The 21842-nt window shown below is 39.6% G+C and overlaps 1 protein-coding gene across 1 annotated transcript in view; it reads left to right on the top strand.

The window, feature by feature from the left end:
- The first annotated feature begins 4307 nt into the window (after positions 1-4307).
- Positions 4308-21842, top strand: part of LOC126161771 (transcription initiation factor TFIID subunit 5) — a 64687-nt gene continuing 47152 nt past the window's right edge. The window contains exons 1-3 of the mRNA XM_049917839.1: positions 4308-4467; positions 19325-19513; positions 20596-20798. Coding sequence (XP_049773796.1) covers positions 4405-4467; positions 19325-19513; positions 20596-20798 — 455 coding nt within the window. The 5' untranslated portion in view covers positions 4308-4404. The remainder of the gene's footprint in view (positions 4468-19324; positions 19514-20595; positions 20799-21842) is intronic.

The raw sequence follows: 21842 nt of genomic DNA, 5'->3' as shown, positions 1-21842 counted from the left end.
GGCGAGTGCTAGTCAGTGTGGTGGCGCTCGGTCTGCAATTACTGACAGTGGCGACACGCGGGTCCGTCGTATACTAGCGGACCGCGGCCGATTTAAAAGCTACCACCTAGCAAGTGTGGTGTCTGGCGGTGACACCACAGAGTTCATGACACTTAAATCTATAATCGATGTTAACAAATTTCTCTTCTTGTCATAACCATTCTACATTTAATATCATCTCTACTTTCACCATCATCAGTTATTTTGCTCCCCAAATAGCAAAACTCATCTACTACTTTAAGTGTCTCATTTCCTAATCTATTTCCATCAGCAACACCTAATGTACTTCGGATTCCATTATCCTCGTTTTGCTTTTGTGGATATTCATCTTATATCCTCCTTTTAAGACATTTTCCTTTCCATTAAACTGTTCTTCCAGGTCCTTTCCTGTCTCTGACAGAATTAAAATGTCATCTGCAAACCTCAAAGTTTTTATTTCTTCTCCCTGGATTTTAATTCCTACCCCCTTTATTTTGTTTCCTTTACTTTTTGTTCAATATACAAATTGAATAACATCGAGAATAGGCTACAAACCTGTCTTACTCCCTTCTCAATCATTGCTTCCATTTCATGTCCAACGACTCTTATAACTGCCATCAGGTTTCTGTACAAATTGTAAATAGCCTTTTGCTCCCTGTATTTTACACCTGCCACCTTTAGAATTAGAAAGAGAGTATCCTGGTCAACATTGTCCAAAGCTCTTCGAAAGCCTACAAATGCTAGAAACGTAGGTTTACCTTTCTTTTACCTGTGTTCTACAATAACTCGTAGGGTCAGTATTGCCTCGCTTGTTCCAAAATTTCTATGGAATCAATAGTGATGTTCCTCAAGGTTGGCTTCATTCAGTTTTTCCATTTGTTTGTAAAGAATTCGTATAAGTATTTTGCAACCATGACTTATTAAACTGATAGTTCGGTAAATTTCACACCTGTCAATAAGTGCTTTCTATGGGATTGGAATTATTATATTCTTCTTGAAGTCTGAAGATATTTCGCCTGTCTCATTCATCTAGCTCATGAGATGGAAGATTTTTGTCATGGCTGGCTCTCCCAAGGCTATCAGAAGTTCTAAAAGAATGCTGTCTACTCCCATGACCTTGTTTCGACTTAGGTCTCCCAGTTCTCTGTCAGACTCTTCACACAGTATCATATCTCCCATTTCCTCTTCATCTATGTCCTCTATATACTCCTTCTACCTTTCTGCTTTCCCCTCTTTACTTAGGACTGGTTTTCCATCTGAGTTCTTGCTGTTCATACAGATGGTTCTCTTTTCCCCAAAGATCTCTGTAATTTTCCTGTAGGCAGTATCTATCTTACCTCTCTTGATATATGCTTTTGCTTATATTTATCCACTAGCCATTCCTGCATAGCCACTTTGCACCTCCTGTCGATCTCGTTTCTTAGACGTCGGTATTACTTTTCGGATGCTTTATTTACTGCATCTTTATATTTTCTTATTTCATCGATGAAATTCAGTCTCTCTTCTGTTACCCAAGGATTTCTATTAACCCTCGTCTTTTTACCTACTTGATCCTCTGCTGCCTTCGCTATTTCATCTCTCAAAGCTATCCAATCTCCTTCTGCTGTATTTTTCCCCCTGTTCTTGCCAATCGTTCCCTAATGCTCTCTCTAAACCTCTCTATGGCCTCTGCTACTTTCAGTTTATCCAGGATCCATCTCCTTAAATTCCAACCTTTTTGCAGTTTCTTCAGTTTTAATGTACAGTTCATAACCAATAAATTGTGCTGCAAGTCCACATCTGCCCCTGGAAATGTCTTACAGTTTAAAACCTGGTTCGTAAATCTCTGTCTTACCATTATATAATCTGTCTGAAACCTTCCAGTGTCTCCAGGCCTCTTTCATTACACAACCTTCTTTCATGATTCTTAAACCAAATGTTAGCCATGTTAAGTTAGGCTCTGTGCTAAATTCTACCAGGCAGCTTCCTCTTGCATTCCTTACCCCCAGTCCATATTCACCTACTACTTTTCTTTCTCTTCCTTTTCCTACAATCGAATCCCACTTCCCAATGGCTATTAAATTTTCGTCTTCCTTAACTATCTGAATGACTTCTTTTGTCACATTATACACTGTTTCAATCTCTTCATCATATGAGGAGCTAGTTGGCATATAAACTTGTACTACTGTGGTACTGCAATATGTTATACAATCCGAAATTGTGTGTTATAGACTAAAATTAGTGGTTTTATAAAGTGACCACAAGACTATTTCCATCATCTCCATGTAGACATACTGTGTTGATGCAGAGCAGAAGGAGTCTTTTTTTTTAACTCTTGCCCTGAACCTTTCATGTTGAAATTAATAAGTGTTAGAGGTGATCACTATGAAATAATCTATAAAATGTGGATACATTTCAGTTTAAAAATAATGCACAGTTCATGCTTCTTATACAAAAACCACACGAAAATCTCCAGTTCACTCTCTCTCAGAAAGATATTTAAATTATTTTAAATAGATATGTATGATCTGAGATGGAAAAAAAAACATTCAACATTCTGATGAACAATACAAAAACGTTTGTTAAAGTAATTATTGAGTCATGCCCATGTATAGAACTGTGAAAGATGTTATTTTGAAGTTATGAGTAATTTTTATGCTTGTATAATGCCATTTATATCAGAATGAACGTGATTATATATTTCATGTAACAGTATATTGAAGTAATTGAATACCGTGAGGTTGATGAACTTGTAATTGCAAATCTCTGATGAGAAACTACTACATCTGCTGTTATGAAGTAGACATGAGTTACCAAAAAATTTCACATAAAATTTTTCGATCGTTGCTATGAAATGAGAATAAAATATGTAATCGCAGCAGAAAGTCGGCGTATTACTGCGAGATATTAGTTTTTATTTTGGAAATTTATTTCTTGAACTCATAGCTACAGTCAATTGGGGCAACGTTGTACCACTTTCTACCATTTTTTGAAAATACTAGAAACAAAGTAAATTACATATTGCAATAGATATTGTAAATTTTACTTCTGTAGGTATTGCTTGTTAAAGTGAAAACATATACTAACTATTGGAGTAAAATTCCAGGTTTACTCCTTTACAGCGTTACCCTGTCGTTCAGGATAACATTAGAGCAATCTTTAAAAAAAGGATTTTTTTCTACATGTAATGCTCCGAGTAAATTTAGATAGTGCGAGAAGGAAATCATATGCTAATAAGATGTAAAAACGAACAGTGTTAATTCACTACTTTGAAATATCAGGGTATTTGTATTGGCCTGGAATTCTTCAACTTAAATCATTGTCGCCAAATGTTTTCTTCACAGGCAACGCAATTAGCGGATTATCACAAGCCTAAGACTTTGTAGGAAGTTGGAAAGGCATCTGAAAATCTAACTAGAAATCTCCGAGGTAATAAAAGTGTTACATTTAGTACAAAATAATGCAGCTAGGTGGAGCAGCAGATGTTTGTAACAAATTTCATAAGTGGTAAAAATATACCCTGACAGGTTCAAAGTTACCCTGATTGACTGCACAAAAAGAAACTGATTACAAAGTTAGGGTAACTGTCATTCCGTCTGTACTCGATGAAATCAGATGTGTAATCTCGGTCTAGCGAGCCGGTACACTAATGTCACAAGCTACGTCGTTGTCAGCTTGACTACTCCGGACTCGATTCCATGGTTTAACCCAAAGAATTCTTCTCAATAACTCGGTCAGACTTTTTCGGAATAATGTGGATGAGATGCATCTCTTTTGGAAGTAAGGTTTAGACAGCAACCTCTGCGTATTTTTTGTGGTAGCTCTACTTCAATGTGCGTGACAAACCGGGGCGTTGTGATACTTTCTAACTAATTGTAATCACTCTTAATTTTTTTATGTTGTCTTGTTTAACATTTAACGATAATGTGCTGCAGCTTTAGTGAATATAATTTGTTTCTAACATCGTTTATATCTCTATAATTACTATAACCTTTCATTTTCTACTATGTAGAGAGACAGCGAGGACACGAGGAACGTATTATATGATTGTCATCACGCGCCTAAATTTTCACGTTGGTGATGGGAACAATGGAAATGTTTAATTAGTGAGGAATGGACGTCTATTGTTTGTAATCTTCCTATTTCCTAATTTGTAACACTGAAATCTTGATGATACCAATGAAGTGCTTGCGAATTATGATATAAACCTGATTACAACTGGCGTAAAGATGTTAGCATGCCATTTTTGGCGGCAGTAGCTTGCAGACACATTGCTCCATCGCGAGGACGCTCTTTTTGTTTTAAGAGCTTTGGAATGTGTACAATACTGCTGTTTGTGTGTATACAATTATGAATGTCAGTGTTGACGTCTCTACAGAATTTTAATCGTAAGCCAAACAGCTACAGATGGCTTCCGACAAACAGACACTCTTGGCTGTGTTGCAGCTACTACGTCGATATAACTTAAAGGTAACGTGATATTTTTCCTAATAAGTCAGAATTATTGCTATATCTTACAGTAGAAAAGCCGAGATTTATACGATGCTGCTGTTGACCCATGGATAACTGTGACGTAAATGCCTCGAGAACCAGTGTAACCTCAAGACAGTATGAAGGAAACTGGTACATGTGTTCTTAAGCATTTGATGTTGGACATATGTAGCAAACAATCCCTGCTTGTGACTTGTATATTGAAGACACGTTCCGTGGATGCCAGATATCCCCTTTACAAACTAGTGATAAATATCAAAGTTCGCCTCATTTTTCCCGCAAACAGTGGTTAAAGTATTTACACTCTAAATCTGTGGAGGAGATGTACTGTGGAAGCCTGAGAGGTTGGAAATGAAAGGAATGATTGGTTCCAGCAAACAAATGGTTTGAAAGAGGGTAGTGCATTGTCACTTCTCCTCTTCATTGCGGCCTTGAAAGAGATAATGACTAAAGTGACAGAAAAAACTGGAGAAGACAAGGTGATAGCAATGATGTTTACATATGTCTTTATGATCTGCGGAAACACGGAACTGGGGATTCAGAAATAGCTGGATGCTTCAGAAGAAACTCTGGACAGAATGGAATAAAATTTCAGCTCAACATATGAACAATCCTGGGGAAAAACCTGATAAGTCACAGTTCTCATTTTTTTCAGGGGACGAAATTTGAAGTTTCAAGGCTCATCAAATTTTCATTTTTCACGTTATATTCTTTAAGTTGATAACACATTTTCCAGAGCAATGGTACTGCTTAAATTATACATATCTGATGAAAGTTTACAACTATATGATGCATTTTTATCATGAATAAAGCTTGTACAGAGGAAAAATTTGACAATCTCATAACATATTGCAGGTAGCTATAAGATTTCAGAGACTTTACACTTATTTAAATTCTCATTATAACTAATTATCTAATGTACTCTTGTAATAATACACTAAGAAACATTGTGTCCTTTTACACTAGGTTGGCGTAACGCCGAAGACGATCGAAATACACTTGTACTTCACTATGGCAAAATCTTTTCTAGTCCTGCAAATCTCTGTATTTCTCAGCACAGATGTTTTAGGATAACCTGTGAAGTAATCAGAAACCTAAATTCAAATAGTTATATGGCTAATATAAAAAAAAAACTTACTTTAAGAATTAAAATATTGTTGTAAAGTTACCTTATCGAGTAGACGGGAGGTTGAATTGGCCTTCTTGCAAGTCGGTAACTCGCCATTACTTTCCTGGAAGAAGTAACAAAGTTTGCTTGTAAGCTCCATTGTAGCTGCTTCCAAAATAAACCAGTGCTGCATTATGTTGTATGACTTCCAATTCTCCTATTGACCGGGTTTGGAAAGGTAGTTTCTTCTTGTATATTGTGTTATCCAGATGCACTGTCCATTCTTTGATATTTATAGCTGCTCCTCAACACCAGTGACAACAAATGGCGAAGGGTAATGTGTGAAGTCTGGAAAACCTGACACCAGTCCATCAGCATATGACATTCTTGAGCTTGGTCGATCAAACGAATATTTTTATCACATTCTAGGGATGAATGACTGCTAATGGGAAATGTCATCTTTAAAAAGTCCAGTTGTTTTTCTGTGTAGACTAGATGTTGACGGAATCTCAACACAGTTGCATTCTTGTTTTGCCCTCTACAGGAGTCACAAAAGATAACCAGATGTCTGACTTGTGGATCTAGATAGTAGTGTACAAAATGAAGAGTGAACGGTGAAACTTTGTCTGCTTCTTTTTGGCCCGTGGTCTCTTGATACGCATGACAATAACTATCGCCTTCTGCCAAAACATGAACATTGAAAATAAATACAGACAGCTGACATTTGTAATTTGTCTTTATATTTGGACAAGGGAAATTTTTGCTGTAGTCCATCATTATTGCAATGTTTGATGTGTTTTTTTTTTCCCCCTGTCATACAACACTTTTTGCTTTCTAAGATGCAATTTGTGAGGTGTTTTATTGGATCGAAGTTCAGAATGAACTCTTACTTTATGTTCTACAAATGATGTTAAAGTCAGTTTGGCTAGATACTCATTGCAGGAACCACAAGTTTTAGATCAAAGTGTTATTGAAATATGAACAGAACAATTTTTTTAATATTCAAAGACTCTGTAATTGCTGTTGCAACCTTTAAATGATATAATGTACCCCCGTTATTTCATGTATTCGATCCATTAAAGCTTGTGCGCGGGTTTTATGTTTTACTCTGCCATCTCGCAGAGATTGGTCTCCAGATTTAAGTTCCATGAGTAAATGATGTACCTTGCTCTTCTTTATTCCATGTAATGACGTGTGCAAGCAAGCATTTATGTAATGACATAAATGCTTGCTAGCACACATGTATTTCTTGGATAGTTCCAGTAAGGGTAATATGAACACAGAATTTATAAGATGCTTCATGGAACTGTGCTTCCTGCTCTTCTCTTCTAGGATGCCTGTGCTGTACAGGGACCACTGTGATTAAACTACTTAAACAGAGGTTTATTTCATCATGATTTTCAGATTGGTTCTTATTATTAATAAAATTTGTTTTATTTTCATCACTGACAATATCAAAACAATTGTTTTTACACTTGTGTGATTCTCTTGTTTCATGTGACCACAGTCTTAAATGTTCTGCTCCTTTTAGGCCCGTGGTCTCTGGATACGGATAAAAATAACTATCGCCTTCTGCCAAAAAATGAACATTGAAATAAATACAGACAGCTGACATATTATAATGAACTTCATTTGTCTTTATATTCGGACAACAGAATTTTTTGCAACTAAACTTCTTCGTTTTCTTAGTCAGCTTCACCAACGACATTCTATATTTTTTTCTTCATGAATAGATGAGTCTTCTTCATTTTACATTGATACAACATAATGTTAGGTCAAACTACTATGGTCAAATTATACACAACAATGACTGTGAGAAAAATGATAATATTAGCAGAAACAGGACTTACACAGGCTTGGAATCTGTTTTGCGTGGACTTGTAAGGTCCTCCCCCCCCCCCGCACATGTTTACAAGATATTGAAATATCCCTCAACTTGTCAGATTTTTGACCAGTTGTGCAACATCATCTAAAACTACTCTGGCTGAAATATTAAACTATGGAGGGAAAACTGGAATTTTGGACGTATCAGGTTTTTGTTCTGGACTCTTCAAACGTGAGATCCTGGTTACAGCTAGCAGAATAAAAATTGTAGGTGAATAGTTGAAGAATGTGGAGTGTCAAGCACTTGGGAAGAGCGATAGAGCCAAATAGAAGAAATGAGAGAGAGACTAGTTAACATTGCAGCCAGGCAGAAGCATTCCTGCAAAGTGTAGGGAGTCTGGTTTGGAATAAAGACATCCCACAAAAAAGCAAAGAAGTAATACGTATATTTTAGTACATCCCAATACTGACTTATGTACCTGGAATGTGGGTAAGAAGAGGATGGGGGTAACAAGGAGAGACAGAATGAAGAATGAAAGGGTAAGGGAAATAGTGAAAGTAGAACACCTGCAGAGCAGGATAAAAGCATCAAGGCTGAGATGGTATGAGCATTTGAAGGGAATGGAAAACAAGAGAATTCCAAGAAGATACATGAAATGGAGATGTGAAGGAAATGACAAAGAGGAAGACCAATGGACAGATGGCTGAAAGATGCAGAGGAGTATGTTGAAAAATGAGGCGAGAACTGGACCAGAATGAATACCGAAAGATGGTGGGAAAACAGGACTAGATGGTAAGGCTTATGTTCCCAACAGATCCAGCCGGAGGTTGGAAACTGTTCAAGGTGATGATGACACACCATATCTAGCTATTCAAATGTCTAGTCAGTCTTCATGCGTAGATTTGATTTATTCATTGTTGGCATCTATCACAAGGTTGTGAAATGCATGTTGTGCCCATCTACAAATGAAATGTCAATAGGTGTGCCAAACCTTTGGTGACATCAGTAATGACCTAAATAGTTAGAACCACATTTCTAACCAAAATCGCCAGTTTTCACAACCAGAAAAAAATAATTTGGGCTACTGAAGATAGTTAGTTGTTTCCAATTACATTAGCCATTTCGGTTGAATGCAACAATGATTTATACATTCTGCATTATCTTCTTTTGTAAATAGGGCTTTGCCAGATCAACATCTACATACTTACTCAGCAAGTCACCACACAGGGTGTACCTGTCTCATAAACTAGGTCAGATCATAGAAAATGTGTAGTAGTATTACTAATTTTATTCATCTGTAGATGACTTTCAGAAGGCTATTGGACATGTCATGATATCACAGTTTCAGAACAAAATCGATGTAATTCATATATACAGGCGTTTACATACATACAGTTCTAGCTTGACAAGGTGAGTCTGGTGCTGTGATCATATATAGGAACCATCTTGCCATTTGACTGAAGTAATTTAGGGAACCACAGGAAACCTAAATCAGGGTGGCCAATCTGTTTAAAACAGAGCAATCTTATTCAGTTTTCCCCTAGTGTACAATACTGTCTTGTCTATACATTCTTGAAACAAAGTTACTTAATAATGTAAAAAACTAGTGTTACAACGATTCATCCATTTCTCAAGAACATTGTGAAAGTATATTCCTCCCACCACGAGCTGTAGACCTTGCTGAGGTGGTGTGGCCTGTATACCTCAATGCAGATACCCATATCATATGTTCAACCACAATGGAGGGGTGTCTGTGTAGTGGCCAAAAAAATGTGTGGTTCCTGAAGAAGCACAGAAATTGTAGGGGCAACAGTCTGGCATTGTAACATCAGCCAACCTGGCCTTACTGTGCTGTTACTGTGAAAAGCTAGGGAAACTACAGCCATTATTTTTCCTGGGGGCGTGCATCTCTACTGTATTGTTAAATGATGATGGTATCCTCTTCGGTAAAATAGTCCCCCTTTCAGATCTCTGGTCGGGGCTACTCAAGAGGACACCACTATCAGGAAAAGCAAAACTAGCATTGTATTGGGTGAAGTGTGGAATGTTAGATCCTCAGATTGGGCAGGTACATTAGATAGTTAAAAAAAATAAATGGTTAGTTTGAAGTTAGATATAGTGGATGTTGTGGCTGTGTCCTCTTGAAATGATTTATGGCTCCTGGCTGGATGAGGAGAGAGTGGTATGATAGGTGGGTGGCCGGGTTCTTCTGACTACAACACAAAATGAATATGTGGTTAAAATACACTTTATTACAAGTACCAATTGAGTACTTAACCTCAGTGGTATCCAATCTTAGGTTCTGTGGTTAACAGCAATCAAACAACGTATACTGATTCTTGAATCTTGACTGTGTGTGCATCACAACTTTATACAATGACTAACGTTCCCTCACAGCTAGCTAAGGTGCTAGGTGACGACAAACACTGTGGAAGAATAGAGCCCAGTGCGATGTATAGAGGTGCAATGCAAATTGGGTCCTGATGCGACATACAAAGGTACTGAGGTTGAGGCTGCTCGGTCGGCAGCGGTGGCCTATATGCACGCTTTTGGTGAGGAACTATAGATTCAAACAGAAATAAATGTAATAGGGTGGAAATTTAAGGAGATGGGACCTGGATAAGTTGAAAGAATGAGAGGTTGTGGAGAGTTTCAGTAGGAGCATTAGGCAACAATTGACAGGAAAAGGAGAAAGGAATACAGTAGAAGATGAGTAGGTAGCTTTGAGAGATGAAATAGTGAAGTGAAATGAAACTATATGGTTTCAGACACCTTTTCAAGCCTCAGACATCTATGATGTATATATTCAAACTGAAGTGATGAATGAAAATTTGTACCCAGTTCGGGATTCAAACTTGCTTCTCCTGGTCACCAGGCAGATTGACTAAGCACGACACCATTTTGGTGCAATGGCTTTGCACAACTGCACAGACTATCAGCACACCTCCCTCCTCAGACCAAATTCACATTTACACCTCAGCCCACTTGGTATTCCCCCTAAACTTCAGCAGCGTTGCAGAAGCTGTCTCATTCATCGCTTCAGTCTGCATACAGGTATATATGTAATAGATATTTGAGATTTAAAAATGTCTCTGGAACCATATATTTCATTTGAATAAATTGCCTATGCCTGGGTTTCAGGCATAATCCCCTGTTTTGTTTGATGCTGAGGTGCTATTCCAAGACAGTTGGAAAACCTCTGCATTACTTTTTGAATTTAAGAGAATACTGTGTGGGTAGAGGTATGAATGGGGATTTGGATTGATGAAGGAGGCATGCTAGGTTTAGTCTGTGCAAAGCCACTGTGCAAGGGTGGCTTAGTGGTAAGTACATCTGCCTAGTGAGCAGGAAACCTGGGTTTGAATCTCAACTTTGGTACAAATTTTCATTCATCCCTTCAGTCTCCATATATATCTACATTATATCTAAAAGATATTTATGTCATGAGTTGTTTGTGGTAATGTTCTTTCGGATTAATCTACTATGGTGAAGCTATGCTAAATGGGAGATCCTCAGTCAAAGACTGTTCCATATAGGACACATTGTGCTATTCTTATCCACTAAGAATTCTGGTGGGCCAACTGACTGGAATTAGGGGGGGGGGGGGTAGTTGAGGCTGTTCCACAATCAACCAGTAGATTTAACTGCAAAAGGTCTGAGATGCTATACTATGCAACGGACCGGACCATGCACAAGCCAAAACAGAACGGTGTGAAGATGCTATTTGAAATAAAACAGTGAGATGAAACACCAGAAGATAGGTCTAGATCTACATCTATACTCTGCAAACCACTGTGAAGTTGCAATCAATGAGTGGGGGATTGTAGTATATTCCTAAAGTCATCATTTAAAGCCAGTTCTTGAAACTTTGTTAAAAACTTACTCGGGATAGTTTATGTCTGTCTTCAAGAGTCTTCCAGTTCAGTTCCTTCAGTATCTCTGCGATACTCTCGCATGGACAAAACAAACCTGTGACCATTTGTGCTGCCCTTCTCTGTATACGTTCAATACTCCCTGTTAGACCTATTTGGTATGGGTCCCACACACTCTAGCAATAGTCTAAAACTGGTTGCATGAGAGATTTGCAAGCAGTCTCCTTTATGGACTGATTGCACTTCCCTAATATTCTACCAATAACTTACCCACAACTGAGCCAATGTGATCATTCCATTTCATATCCCTACAAAGTGTTACACCCAGATACATTTCAACAGTGACTCATTGATGTCATAGTCCTAGGATACTATGTTTTTTTTTTTTTTTTCATGTTGTGAAGAGCAAAATTATACATTTCTGTATATTTAAAGCAAGTTGCCAATATTTGCACCACTTTGACTTCATATCAAGATGTGACTGAATATTTATGCAACTTCTTCATTATAGATAACTGCATCATCTGCGAATAGCATGTTTTTATTATTAATATTGTCTGCAAGCTCATTAATATACAACATGAACAGCAAGGCTCCCAATACACTTCCCTGGGGCACACCTGAAGTTACTTCTACACCTGACAATGACTCTCCATCCAAAACAACAAGCTGTGCCCTGCCTACCAAAACATCTTCAGTCCAGTCACATATCCCATATGATTGTACTTTTGACAATAATGGTAGGTGTGATACTGAGTCAAATGCTTTTCAGAAATAAAGAGGTACTGCACCTCCCTGACTGCCCTGATGCAAAGCTATCAGTATGTGATGTGAGAAAAGTGTGAGTTGGGTTTCACAAGGTCAATGTTTTTGGATTACATGCTATCTAGCATTGAGGAGGTCGTACTGTTCAACATACCTCAGTATGTGTGAGCTCAGACTGCATTCTAAGATTCTACAACAAACTGATGTCAAGGATATTGGATGGTGGTTTTATTTATCGCTTTACTATTATTGTTGGAGTCAAGTGTGACCTGTGCTTTTTTCCAAGAACTGTGTATGGATTTTTGTTCAAGAGATCTACGATACATTTTGGTTAGAAGGGGGCTAACTCAGTCACAAATTCAGTATAGGAACTGACACAGATTCCAGACCCAATTTTAAAGATTTCATCTATTTCTCAACACCACAGACACTAATATTTATGTCATTCATCTTTTCAGTGATACAAGGATTAAATGGGGGCTATTCTCCTGGGTTTACCTTTGTAAATGAACATTTGAAAACAGAGTTAAATACTTCAGCTTTCACTTTGCTAACCTCAATTTCATTTCCTGTCTCATTCACTATGCATTGGACACTAACTTTGGTGCCACTAACAGCCTGTACGTATGACCAGAATATTCTGCTATGGTAGTCATTGAAGGCATCATGCATTGCTCTCTTGACAGCCAAATGTTTTTCATTCGGCATATCTCTGTCTATAGCCCTATGCTTTGTTTTACACCTATTATCCAATAATCTCTGTTTCTTTAGAAGTTTCTTTATAGTGACTATACAATGGAGGTTCGCTCCCATTATGAACTGTTCTACTGGGTATGTATCCAGTGCATGGTCAACTATTCTGTTGAACTTGACCAGAGTCCTTCTACATGTTTCTGCCCTGCACTGAAGGTTGTTGCCAGTTGATCCAAAATATTTCCATCTTGAGTGGGGTTCCTATCTATCTATTCTAGGTAGTTTTCAGAGAAGGCATTTAGTAATGTTGTACATGATGTCTTATCACATCCTCCACTAACAAAACTGTAATTTTCCCAGTTAATTGTTGGATGATTAAAGTCTCCACCAATGATTACAGTATAATTGGAGAACTTACGTACAAGTGAACTGAGGTTTTCTTTAAAGTTTTTGGTTACATCAAGAGATGGGTCTGGCAGAAGATAGAAGGATCCAATTAACAGTTAGGGGGACACTATAGTTCTCAACACCTATGGCGCAAGTCCAGGAAGTTGCAGCCTCGCTTCTCACAGAGCCTTTTAAGTCTCCGGTTTAGTCTCTCCACTCAACTCAGAACCAAAGGGTCACGATCATCAGTTCTGAAATTTAAAAAAAATTATGCATGTTCCATGCTTATGTCAGACTAAACACTTAGTGTTCTTCAGATCTCTACTATATTGCAGCATACAGCTGCTGCATCGCCACAAGCAAGCACTAATAAATTGTAGTCTTCAGCTGGATGGCAGGTATTTATACCTTCCACTCCTTTCATATGATGCCAAACACAGTTTCAACCACCCCCTGCTGATCCTGGGGTTCGAATGGGCGCGAAGGATTCCTGCCTGTTTTAAGAGGCAACTAAAAGGAGTCTCACACATTTCGGCCTTTATGTGATGGTCCCCTGTAGGGTTTGACTTCCGTTCTTCCAAATTTTTCCAAAGAGCGAGCCAAGTAGGGCAGGGCACCTTACATGGTGCATTGTTTCCATCGTACACTGAGATCTTTAACCCACTTTATCGTCATGGATTTGCAGTTCTGGTCATTCTCCAGCTGTTGGTTGAGGACACCTACCCGATTGCCTTTCCCTTCATCCACTGTGCGATGTCTTTTTTTGTGCCGATGATGATCATGGACTTATTTACACCTCGTATCCAGTGTGGTAGCCAGTCTGTTGTGGTGGCGTTGCATGTACCCTATTGGTTATAGCTCCCTGACTGCACAGGGATCGCTCTGCTGATGCTTACGCCGGTAACTACCCACGTATGCCAAGGAGTAGATGCCTATCTCCCTGGGTCACCGGGACTCCCGGCAATGGTCATCCTGCCAGATGGCCTTTGCTGAGGCTGGGCGGCAACTTTGGGGAGGGCCCCTGGTCGGAGTGGGTTGCATCAGGGTGGATGACACGCCATGAAGCATAGTCTCTAAGTGGTAAACTTTAATGTGAAGAAGTATGACCCCAAATCGTTCCCCTTCAAGGCCACACCATGGGAGGAACGCCAGGCTAAGGATGTCAGTGGACCTTATTCGCCCCAATACTTTGTATGTACAGGAGCTGATGGGTAATCTTTCATGTCAATGAAGCCTCAGTTTTTTGTGGAGCATTTAGATAACAAGTTTGGGGAGATGGAGGGATTGTCCAATACGCATTGTAGGTCAGTCTTGATAAAATAATCATCCTCTGCCCAGGCACTGGCATTATTCGCCTGTGACAAACTGGGGGATGTTCCTGTTTCCATCACACCCCATAAGAGTTTAAATGTGGTCCAGGGTATTATATACCAGAGGGACCTTCTTTTACGGTGTGGTTGGGAGCTGCACGCCAACTTAGAGGGATGAGGCATTCACTTAGTCCAGCACCTCCTTTCAGGGTCTGAGGCATTCACTTCGTCCAGCACCTCCTTTTAGGGTCTGAGGCATAATCAGGTTGCCACCAGTGCTTTCATCTTGGCCTTCGAGGGTGACACATTACCCAAAAAGGTCAAGGTGATGGTATACCACTATGATGTGAAACCATATATCTCTTCCCCGATGTGGTGCCTTAAGTGCTGGAAGCTCGGGCATATGTCTTCCTGCTATACTTTCAGCATTACCTGTCAAGATTGTGGACGTCCTTCACATCCCAATACTCCATGTGCCCCATTTCCCATCTGTGTCAGCTTCAGAGAGCACATTCCCTTTGCTCGTCGGACTGCAGTTTTCTACAGAAAGAAAGGAAAATCATGGAGTATAAGACCCTGAACAGAATGACCTACACTGAGGCTAAGAGGAAATTTCAGAGGCTCTATCCTGTGCAAATGACAACCACTTATGCCGCCGCTATGACAACAGTTCTAGCACCTTCATTTCCAGTGTGTACCGCTGGCTCTCAGAGCCGTCAGACTCCACTTGCCCCCTTGATGGTAGGGGAGGGGGGGGGCCTTCTATCCCTGTTGCTCCTGCATCACCTCCTTTGGCAGCAATGCCAACCCTCCACCCCCCACCCCAAAAAACCATCGGGGACACGGCCGACTACAAGCGACATTTCCTTGTCGTCTTCAGCCGGATCTGGTGCGATGGCATCTTTCCATCACAATGGCAGGAGAGCACCATTCCTGTGTACAAACCCGGTAAAAACTTACTTGATGTGGATATCTATCGATCCTTCAGCCTCACCAACATTCTCTGTAAGCTGCTAGAACATATGGTGAGTTAGCCATTGTGTTGGGTCCTGGAGTCACGTGGCTTACTGGCTCCATGCCAGGGCAGTTTCCACCAGGGTCACTCTGCCACTGATAATCTTGTGTCCCTTGAGCCTGCCATCCATCAGCCTTTTCCAGGCACCAACACCTGGTTGCTGTCTTTTTTGATTTCCGGAAAGCGTATGATACAACCTGGCGACAACATATCCTTGCCACCGTATGTCAGTGGGGTCTTCAGGGCCAACTCCCGATTTTTATCCAAAACTTCCTAACACACTGTACTTTCTGTGTCCAAGTTGGTGCCTCCCCTAGTTCCCCCCATATCCAGGAGAATGGAGTCCCGCAGGGCTCTATATTGAGTGTGTCTGTATTTTTAGTGGCCTTTAATGGTCTAGCAGCAGCTGTAGGGCCGTCGGTCTCACCTTCCCTGTATGCAGACGACTTCTGCATTTTGTACTGTTCCTCTAGTACCATCCACAAGGCGCAGTAATGGGCTCTAGCCCATGGCTTCCAGTTTTCAGCTGCGGATTCATGTGTCTTGCACTTCTGTTGGCATCGTACCGTTCATCCGGAACCAGAAGTTTACTTAAATGACGATCCACTTATTGTTGGAGACATATCAATTCTTAGGATTGGTTTTCAACGCTCGATTGACTTGGCGTCTTCATCGTCATCAGCTTAAGCAGAAGTGCTGGCAGCACTTCAGTGCCCTCCGCTGCCTGAGCAAAACCAACTGGGGTGCAGATTGCTCCACACTGCTGCAGCTCTACAGAGCCCTTGTTCAATCCTACCTTGACTATGGGAATGTGGTCTATGGTTCGGCGGTACCCTCAGCGTTGCATTTACGCACCGCTGCAGAGTTCGACTAGCAATAGGAACTCGACTAGCGACAGGAGCTTTTAGGATGAGTCTGGTGACCAGTGTACTGGTGGAGGCTGGAGTCCCTCCATTGCAGATCAGACTTCCACAACTGCTCACCAGTTACATTGCACATATTTGTAGCTCTCTTGAGCATCCTAATTACCATCTCCTTTTCCCAACCATGGCGGTTCATCTCCCGCATTGGCAGCCCAGGTCAGGGCATACAATTGTGGTTCGCATTCAATCCCTTCTGTCTGAACTGGAGTCCTTCCCCTTACCAGCTCTACTCGAGGTCCATTCACGTACACCTCCATGGTGTAAACATAGTCCGAAGCTTCGTCTGGACCTTTCACATGGCCCTAAGGACTCAGTTAACCTTATGGCTCTCCGCTGTCACTTGGATTCTTGATGTGTACCGGGGCCATGAAGGGGTTTACACCAACGGTTCGATGGCTTATGGTCATGTTGGCTTCGCCTATGTTCACAGAGGGCATATTGAACAGCACTCCTTGCCAGATGGCTGCAGTGTTTTCACTGCAGAGCTGGTGGCCATCTCTCGTGTTCTTGAGCACACCCGCACATGCCCTGGCGAGTCGTTTCTTCTCCGTAATGACTCCTTGAGCAGTCTGCAAGCTATCTACCAGTGCTACCCTCGCCATCCTTTGGTAGCAACCATCCAGGAGTCCATCTATGACCTGGAACTGTCCAGTCATTCAGTGGTGTTTGTCTGGACCCCAGTACACGTCGGCATCCCAGACAATGAACTTGCTGACAGGCTGGCCAAACAGGCTACATGGAAACAGCTTATGGAGATCGGCAATCCTGTAACTGACCTGCATTCCTTATTATGCCACAAGGTTTTTTGGCTTTGGGAGACGGAATGGCATAACAGAATGCACAACAAACTGCATTTCATTAAGGAGACTACAAATGCGTGGAAGTCTTTCATGTGGCCCTCTTGCAGGGACTCTGTGGTTCTCTACAGGCTCCGCATTGGCCACATTTGGGTGATCCACAGCTATCTTCTGCACCATGAAGATGCACCTCAGTGTCGGTCTGGCACCTGGTTGACTGTGGCACATATTCTGTTCCGCTGTCCTACTTTGGCTGCCCTGCGACATCATCTTTGGTTACGGACTCGTTAACATTAATTTTAGCAGACAACGCCTCATTGGCTGATTTGGTTTTACGTTTTATACATGAGGGTGGGTTTTATCTTTTGATCCAAGTTTTAGCGCATGTCCTTTGTACCTCTGTGTCCTCCACCCTAGTGCTTTTAGGCTGGAGGTTTTGATGTGTTGCAGAGTGGCTGGCTTATCCATTTTATTCTCGTGGTATGCCAGCCATGATAATCTGCTCTCATGCTTGAATCTCTTCCTTCCTGTTTCTTGTGTCTCTCTGTGGTTTTATTGTCCTATTTTGTTCCTTGTAGTCTTTGTTGCCCTTTTGTCATTCTTGTGTTTTTCCCTTCCTCTCGGTATTATGCCGTACGTCTCTTTGTTTTATTCTTTCCCTTGTGGAATTGTTTTAATAGGTACAAGCGACCGATGACCAAGCAGTTTGGTCCCTCCCCCCCCCCCTTTTTAAACAAACCAACCAACCAACAATTTCAACCTATGTCAGAAGCATCCTCATTCAGCATTAGTTTCTGAATGCTCGCATCTTGCAGTTTTGTGATACATTACTTCTTCTGTTGTCATATTGAAGCAAGTTAGCAAGCATCATCATCTCTGTTGATGATGGTCTTGACAGCCACTTTCAAAGTGCAATTTCGGACAATCTTAATAGTTATAAAGAGGAAATTTCAAATATTCGTATTATAGTGTGTGCTTTGTTCATTACAGTCATATGTTTTGTCACCTTCTTGCAAATTACGACTGTTGCCTCTTTTCAGCTTTTGTCTTCTTTTACCTATCATAACAATACAATATTTTGACAAGTTGGGGTGATAACACATTGAATTTTATATTTCCTTAACGAGCATCTCCATTTTTAGTAAACATTACTTTCAGAAAAAGAATTATATGGCAGTAAGCAGGGTTCCTAGCCAAAACTGACAGTCCCTTTATTGCACAAAACATTTTAACAACTAACCTCATTGTTTTTTTCATATACAGTGAGAACTGGTCTTATATATGGGCTTGTTGCCTGTACTCTGTCACTCCTCAGAATTACATCTAAGAATATTTATTACTATCAAAGAAATTGGAATACTTTGACTTGTTGCTTAGGTTTTTTTTTTCCCCTTGAAAGTAGAATTATTGCTTTGTTGGGATTAACCTGTTAGGACCAGTTTTCCAGAAGGCTACATAATAGTTAAACACGTTACCCAACATACTAAGAATATTTCTCCAAGCTTGATCATAAAATCCACGCATATGGACCTCAGCTTAATTTAGTAGATGTTGTCACAGATTTCCAGTAACATTCACAGAGCTATGTGTATGCTAAAAGTACTACTTGCAAACCTTAGGTTGTTTAACAGTGTGTTTTGTAAGTACTGGAAAGATTAAAAATTGAGTAAATACATTTGCGGTTTATTTTCTGTGACACTCATGTATTTTGTTATGCTAACTATACCTACTTAATGAAATTGGATAGATAAAAAAATGTACTCATCAAGCGATGGCAGGAGAATGTACATATAAAATAAATATTTTTAATCCGTCTCAGCCTGTCCAGTAAGTCTCCTTGACCATTGGTTCTGGGCGACTTTTCCAAACTTTACTCCTGTTCGTAAACCTCTCCAGTTTTTTTTTTTTTTTTTTTTTTTTCCTTTCACCCCTCTTCCTTCCCCTTCTACCCTTCTGCTGGAAGAAAGAATCCTGGCTCCAACAGCTTGCATAAGTAAAAGCCTGTATTTTATTTTATTTATATGTATGTTGTCCTGCTGCCACTTGGAGAGTAGATTTTTTATCTGTCCAGTTGTATTCTATTGTCAATAATTGGTTAGTTTCATTGTTATAACTGTGGTACCATATCACTGATATTACAGAGTACAGAAGAACTCTTAAAGAAGGAAGCAAATCTCACTGATGTTGAAACACCAGGTGAGACCCCTCAGACAGATTCTGAGGTCAGCAGTGTTCTGTCAGCATACAAAAGCGAGGGAGATCCAGATGTGTATGAAGACGCTTATGTGGACTTAAAGAAATTTGTGGAGGGTGCACTAGATATTTACAAAGTAAGTCATTTAACTAATAGTTACTAATTACATATATTAGGCCTATAGGTAATTAATCAGGTAAGCCAAATTGTAGATCTAATGAAATTGTTTGAGAAGTTATGGATTTAAGTTCTGCATTCTGCAGCCAATTTATATCTCAGATGCTGCAGCTTAAATAATTGTAAACTATTATCTTTCTTCTCCCATACTAATTTTGGTGATAGAATACACTGCTCATGTAAATTTAGTGTTGGTGTACAATCAAACATTTCAAGAGGACTGACAAATTTGAAGAAATGTTATACATAGTAACACACCCAGCTGCAATTGTGAGGATACTATAGACATTTCATTTGTTATCTAGCCTGTGGTATGAAAGAAACTTAACAACAGGATGTAGTGTGTTCTCCCTGATATATGGAAGTGGCATTTTTGTCAATTTCAGTAGCACAAAACATTACAATATCTTCATTTGTGCTCTGCATTTGACCACATGGTATCAGGTGCAGGTAACAAAGTATATTAGTATCATTTCATTCCTCTCCCTACTCCATTATCAGAAGACATGTGAGAAGAAATGTGATTCATACATCTCTGTATAAGCACAAATTTTTCTGATATTTCCATCATGATTATTAGGGGAATGTACTTAAGAGGAAATAATTTTTTTATACGTCATATGCTGTTGGAATTTAAAACTAAGTGTTTCAGTGCTACACAATGACGTCTATCACTGGAGATTGTCGAGCCTATCTGTGAAGCTCATGTACTGATAAAAAATATGCAGTACAAACTGCTAATCTGAGTTCATAACAGCTCCACACTGTTGTCACAGAAAACTTATTTTCCTTGTTTCCAGCCTCAGCAAAATTTCTAAGCTGACCGTTCTTTTTCAAGTCTGATTTAGAGTGATGCCGGTGATTTATTTCCCACTCTGAAAATGTTATTGTAGTACGATTTTTTTTGTTCTTGAAGTTTCATGAAGGGTATCTAAGTCCAAAATGCCTTTGTATTTATGTAAACCTTTCTAAACAAGATGTCTGTTTTTTAATCATTGATTATAATTGACATACATTGTAATAAGCTGTTGGAACTTTCAGCACGAGTTGGGCATGATACTTTACCCAGTGTTTGTACACATGTACCTAGAACTTGTTTATAATGGTCACGAACAACAAGCAATAAAATTAATGGAGAAATTTGGTCCAGATCAAGAAGAATACTATCAAGATGACCTGAAAAGACTTTCACATGTTACAAAGAAAGACCATATGAAAGGGAATGAACTTACTGACACATTTAAGTAAGTAAACATTATTTCTATATAACTGTAGAGAAACCTATTTGTGTGTTAGTTTTATAAGAGTTGTATTGGGTATCTGCACTTGTAATATAATTGTGATTTTTGTAACATAGTAAAGTCACAGTAGTTCTAGCCAATCAATATGAACATCCATTTAATCTGAGGTGGACGGTGAGTGACTACTATGTTAAACAAAATCAAAGCAATATCATAGATAAAATTGAAAATATGTACGGAGTGGGTGTGATCAGCGGCCGTGATTCACGCACCTATATTGTTTATGACAGTGCCCGCTTTAGCCACTACTGTTGTTTCACCCACTGCCAGTAGCCAGTGTCTGCTTAGGCTCAGTGTATTGTGTACATGTAGCCATGAAGAAAAGCCAAGAAGAAAAGATTGAACAGTGGCGAGACGATAAAAAAAGTAGCAGCAGAGTTGGACACTGACCAAGTATCTGTAGGCGACCGGTGATGAAACATTTTTCTAAAAAGCATGGAAATTCACTTATTGTAAAACCATGAAAACATCAGCTTACAAAGAGACTAGTGAAGACCTCTACTTGTAGGTTGCACAGTAGTGAGCTAAACGAAATCCAAAATCTGTGGTAAAAAGTTATCCGCTGACAACACAGCTGCCAAAGGTACCCCCCAAAAAATAAAAAATATGATAAATCATAAAAATCTGTCACTGGATCACATTTATAATTATGATGAGACAGGACTCAATTGCAGCGTGCTTCTAGTAATATGTAATACTTAATACATTAACTGATTAAATAACTTTATTTACTGTAATGATACATTGAACATCAAGTTCTGAATCTGTTTGTAAAGAAAAGGACTTTAAAATTGTCACTGTTTGTGTAAATGGAGCTCTACTTGGATCCAGTTACCTTGAAGATTTTACTGTATATTGTTTTCAGGTTTAATGAACACCTGAGAGAACAATTCCTGCATTTAAATTGGATGTCTTTTCTTGCCTTAGCAGTGACATGAAATTGAGTTTGATGTTATCACCGTTGCTGGTTGTGTCAAGTAATTTGAT

The sequence above is a fragment of the Schistocerca cancellata genome, chromosome 2 (assembly GCF_023864275.1).
Source record: "Schistocerca cancellata isolate TAMUIC-IGC-003103 chromosome 2, iqSchCanc2.1, whole genome shotgun sequence".
In the NCBI taxonomy this organism is placed as follows: Eukaryota; Metazoa; Arthropoda; class Insecta; order Orthoptera; family Acrididae; genus Schistocerca; species Schistocerca cancellata.
Note: the sequence above shows the minus strand (reverse complement) of the source record. Positions and strands in the feature narration are given on the sequence as shown.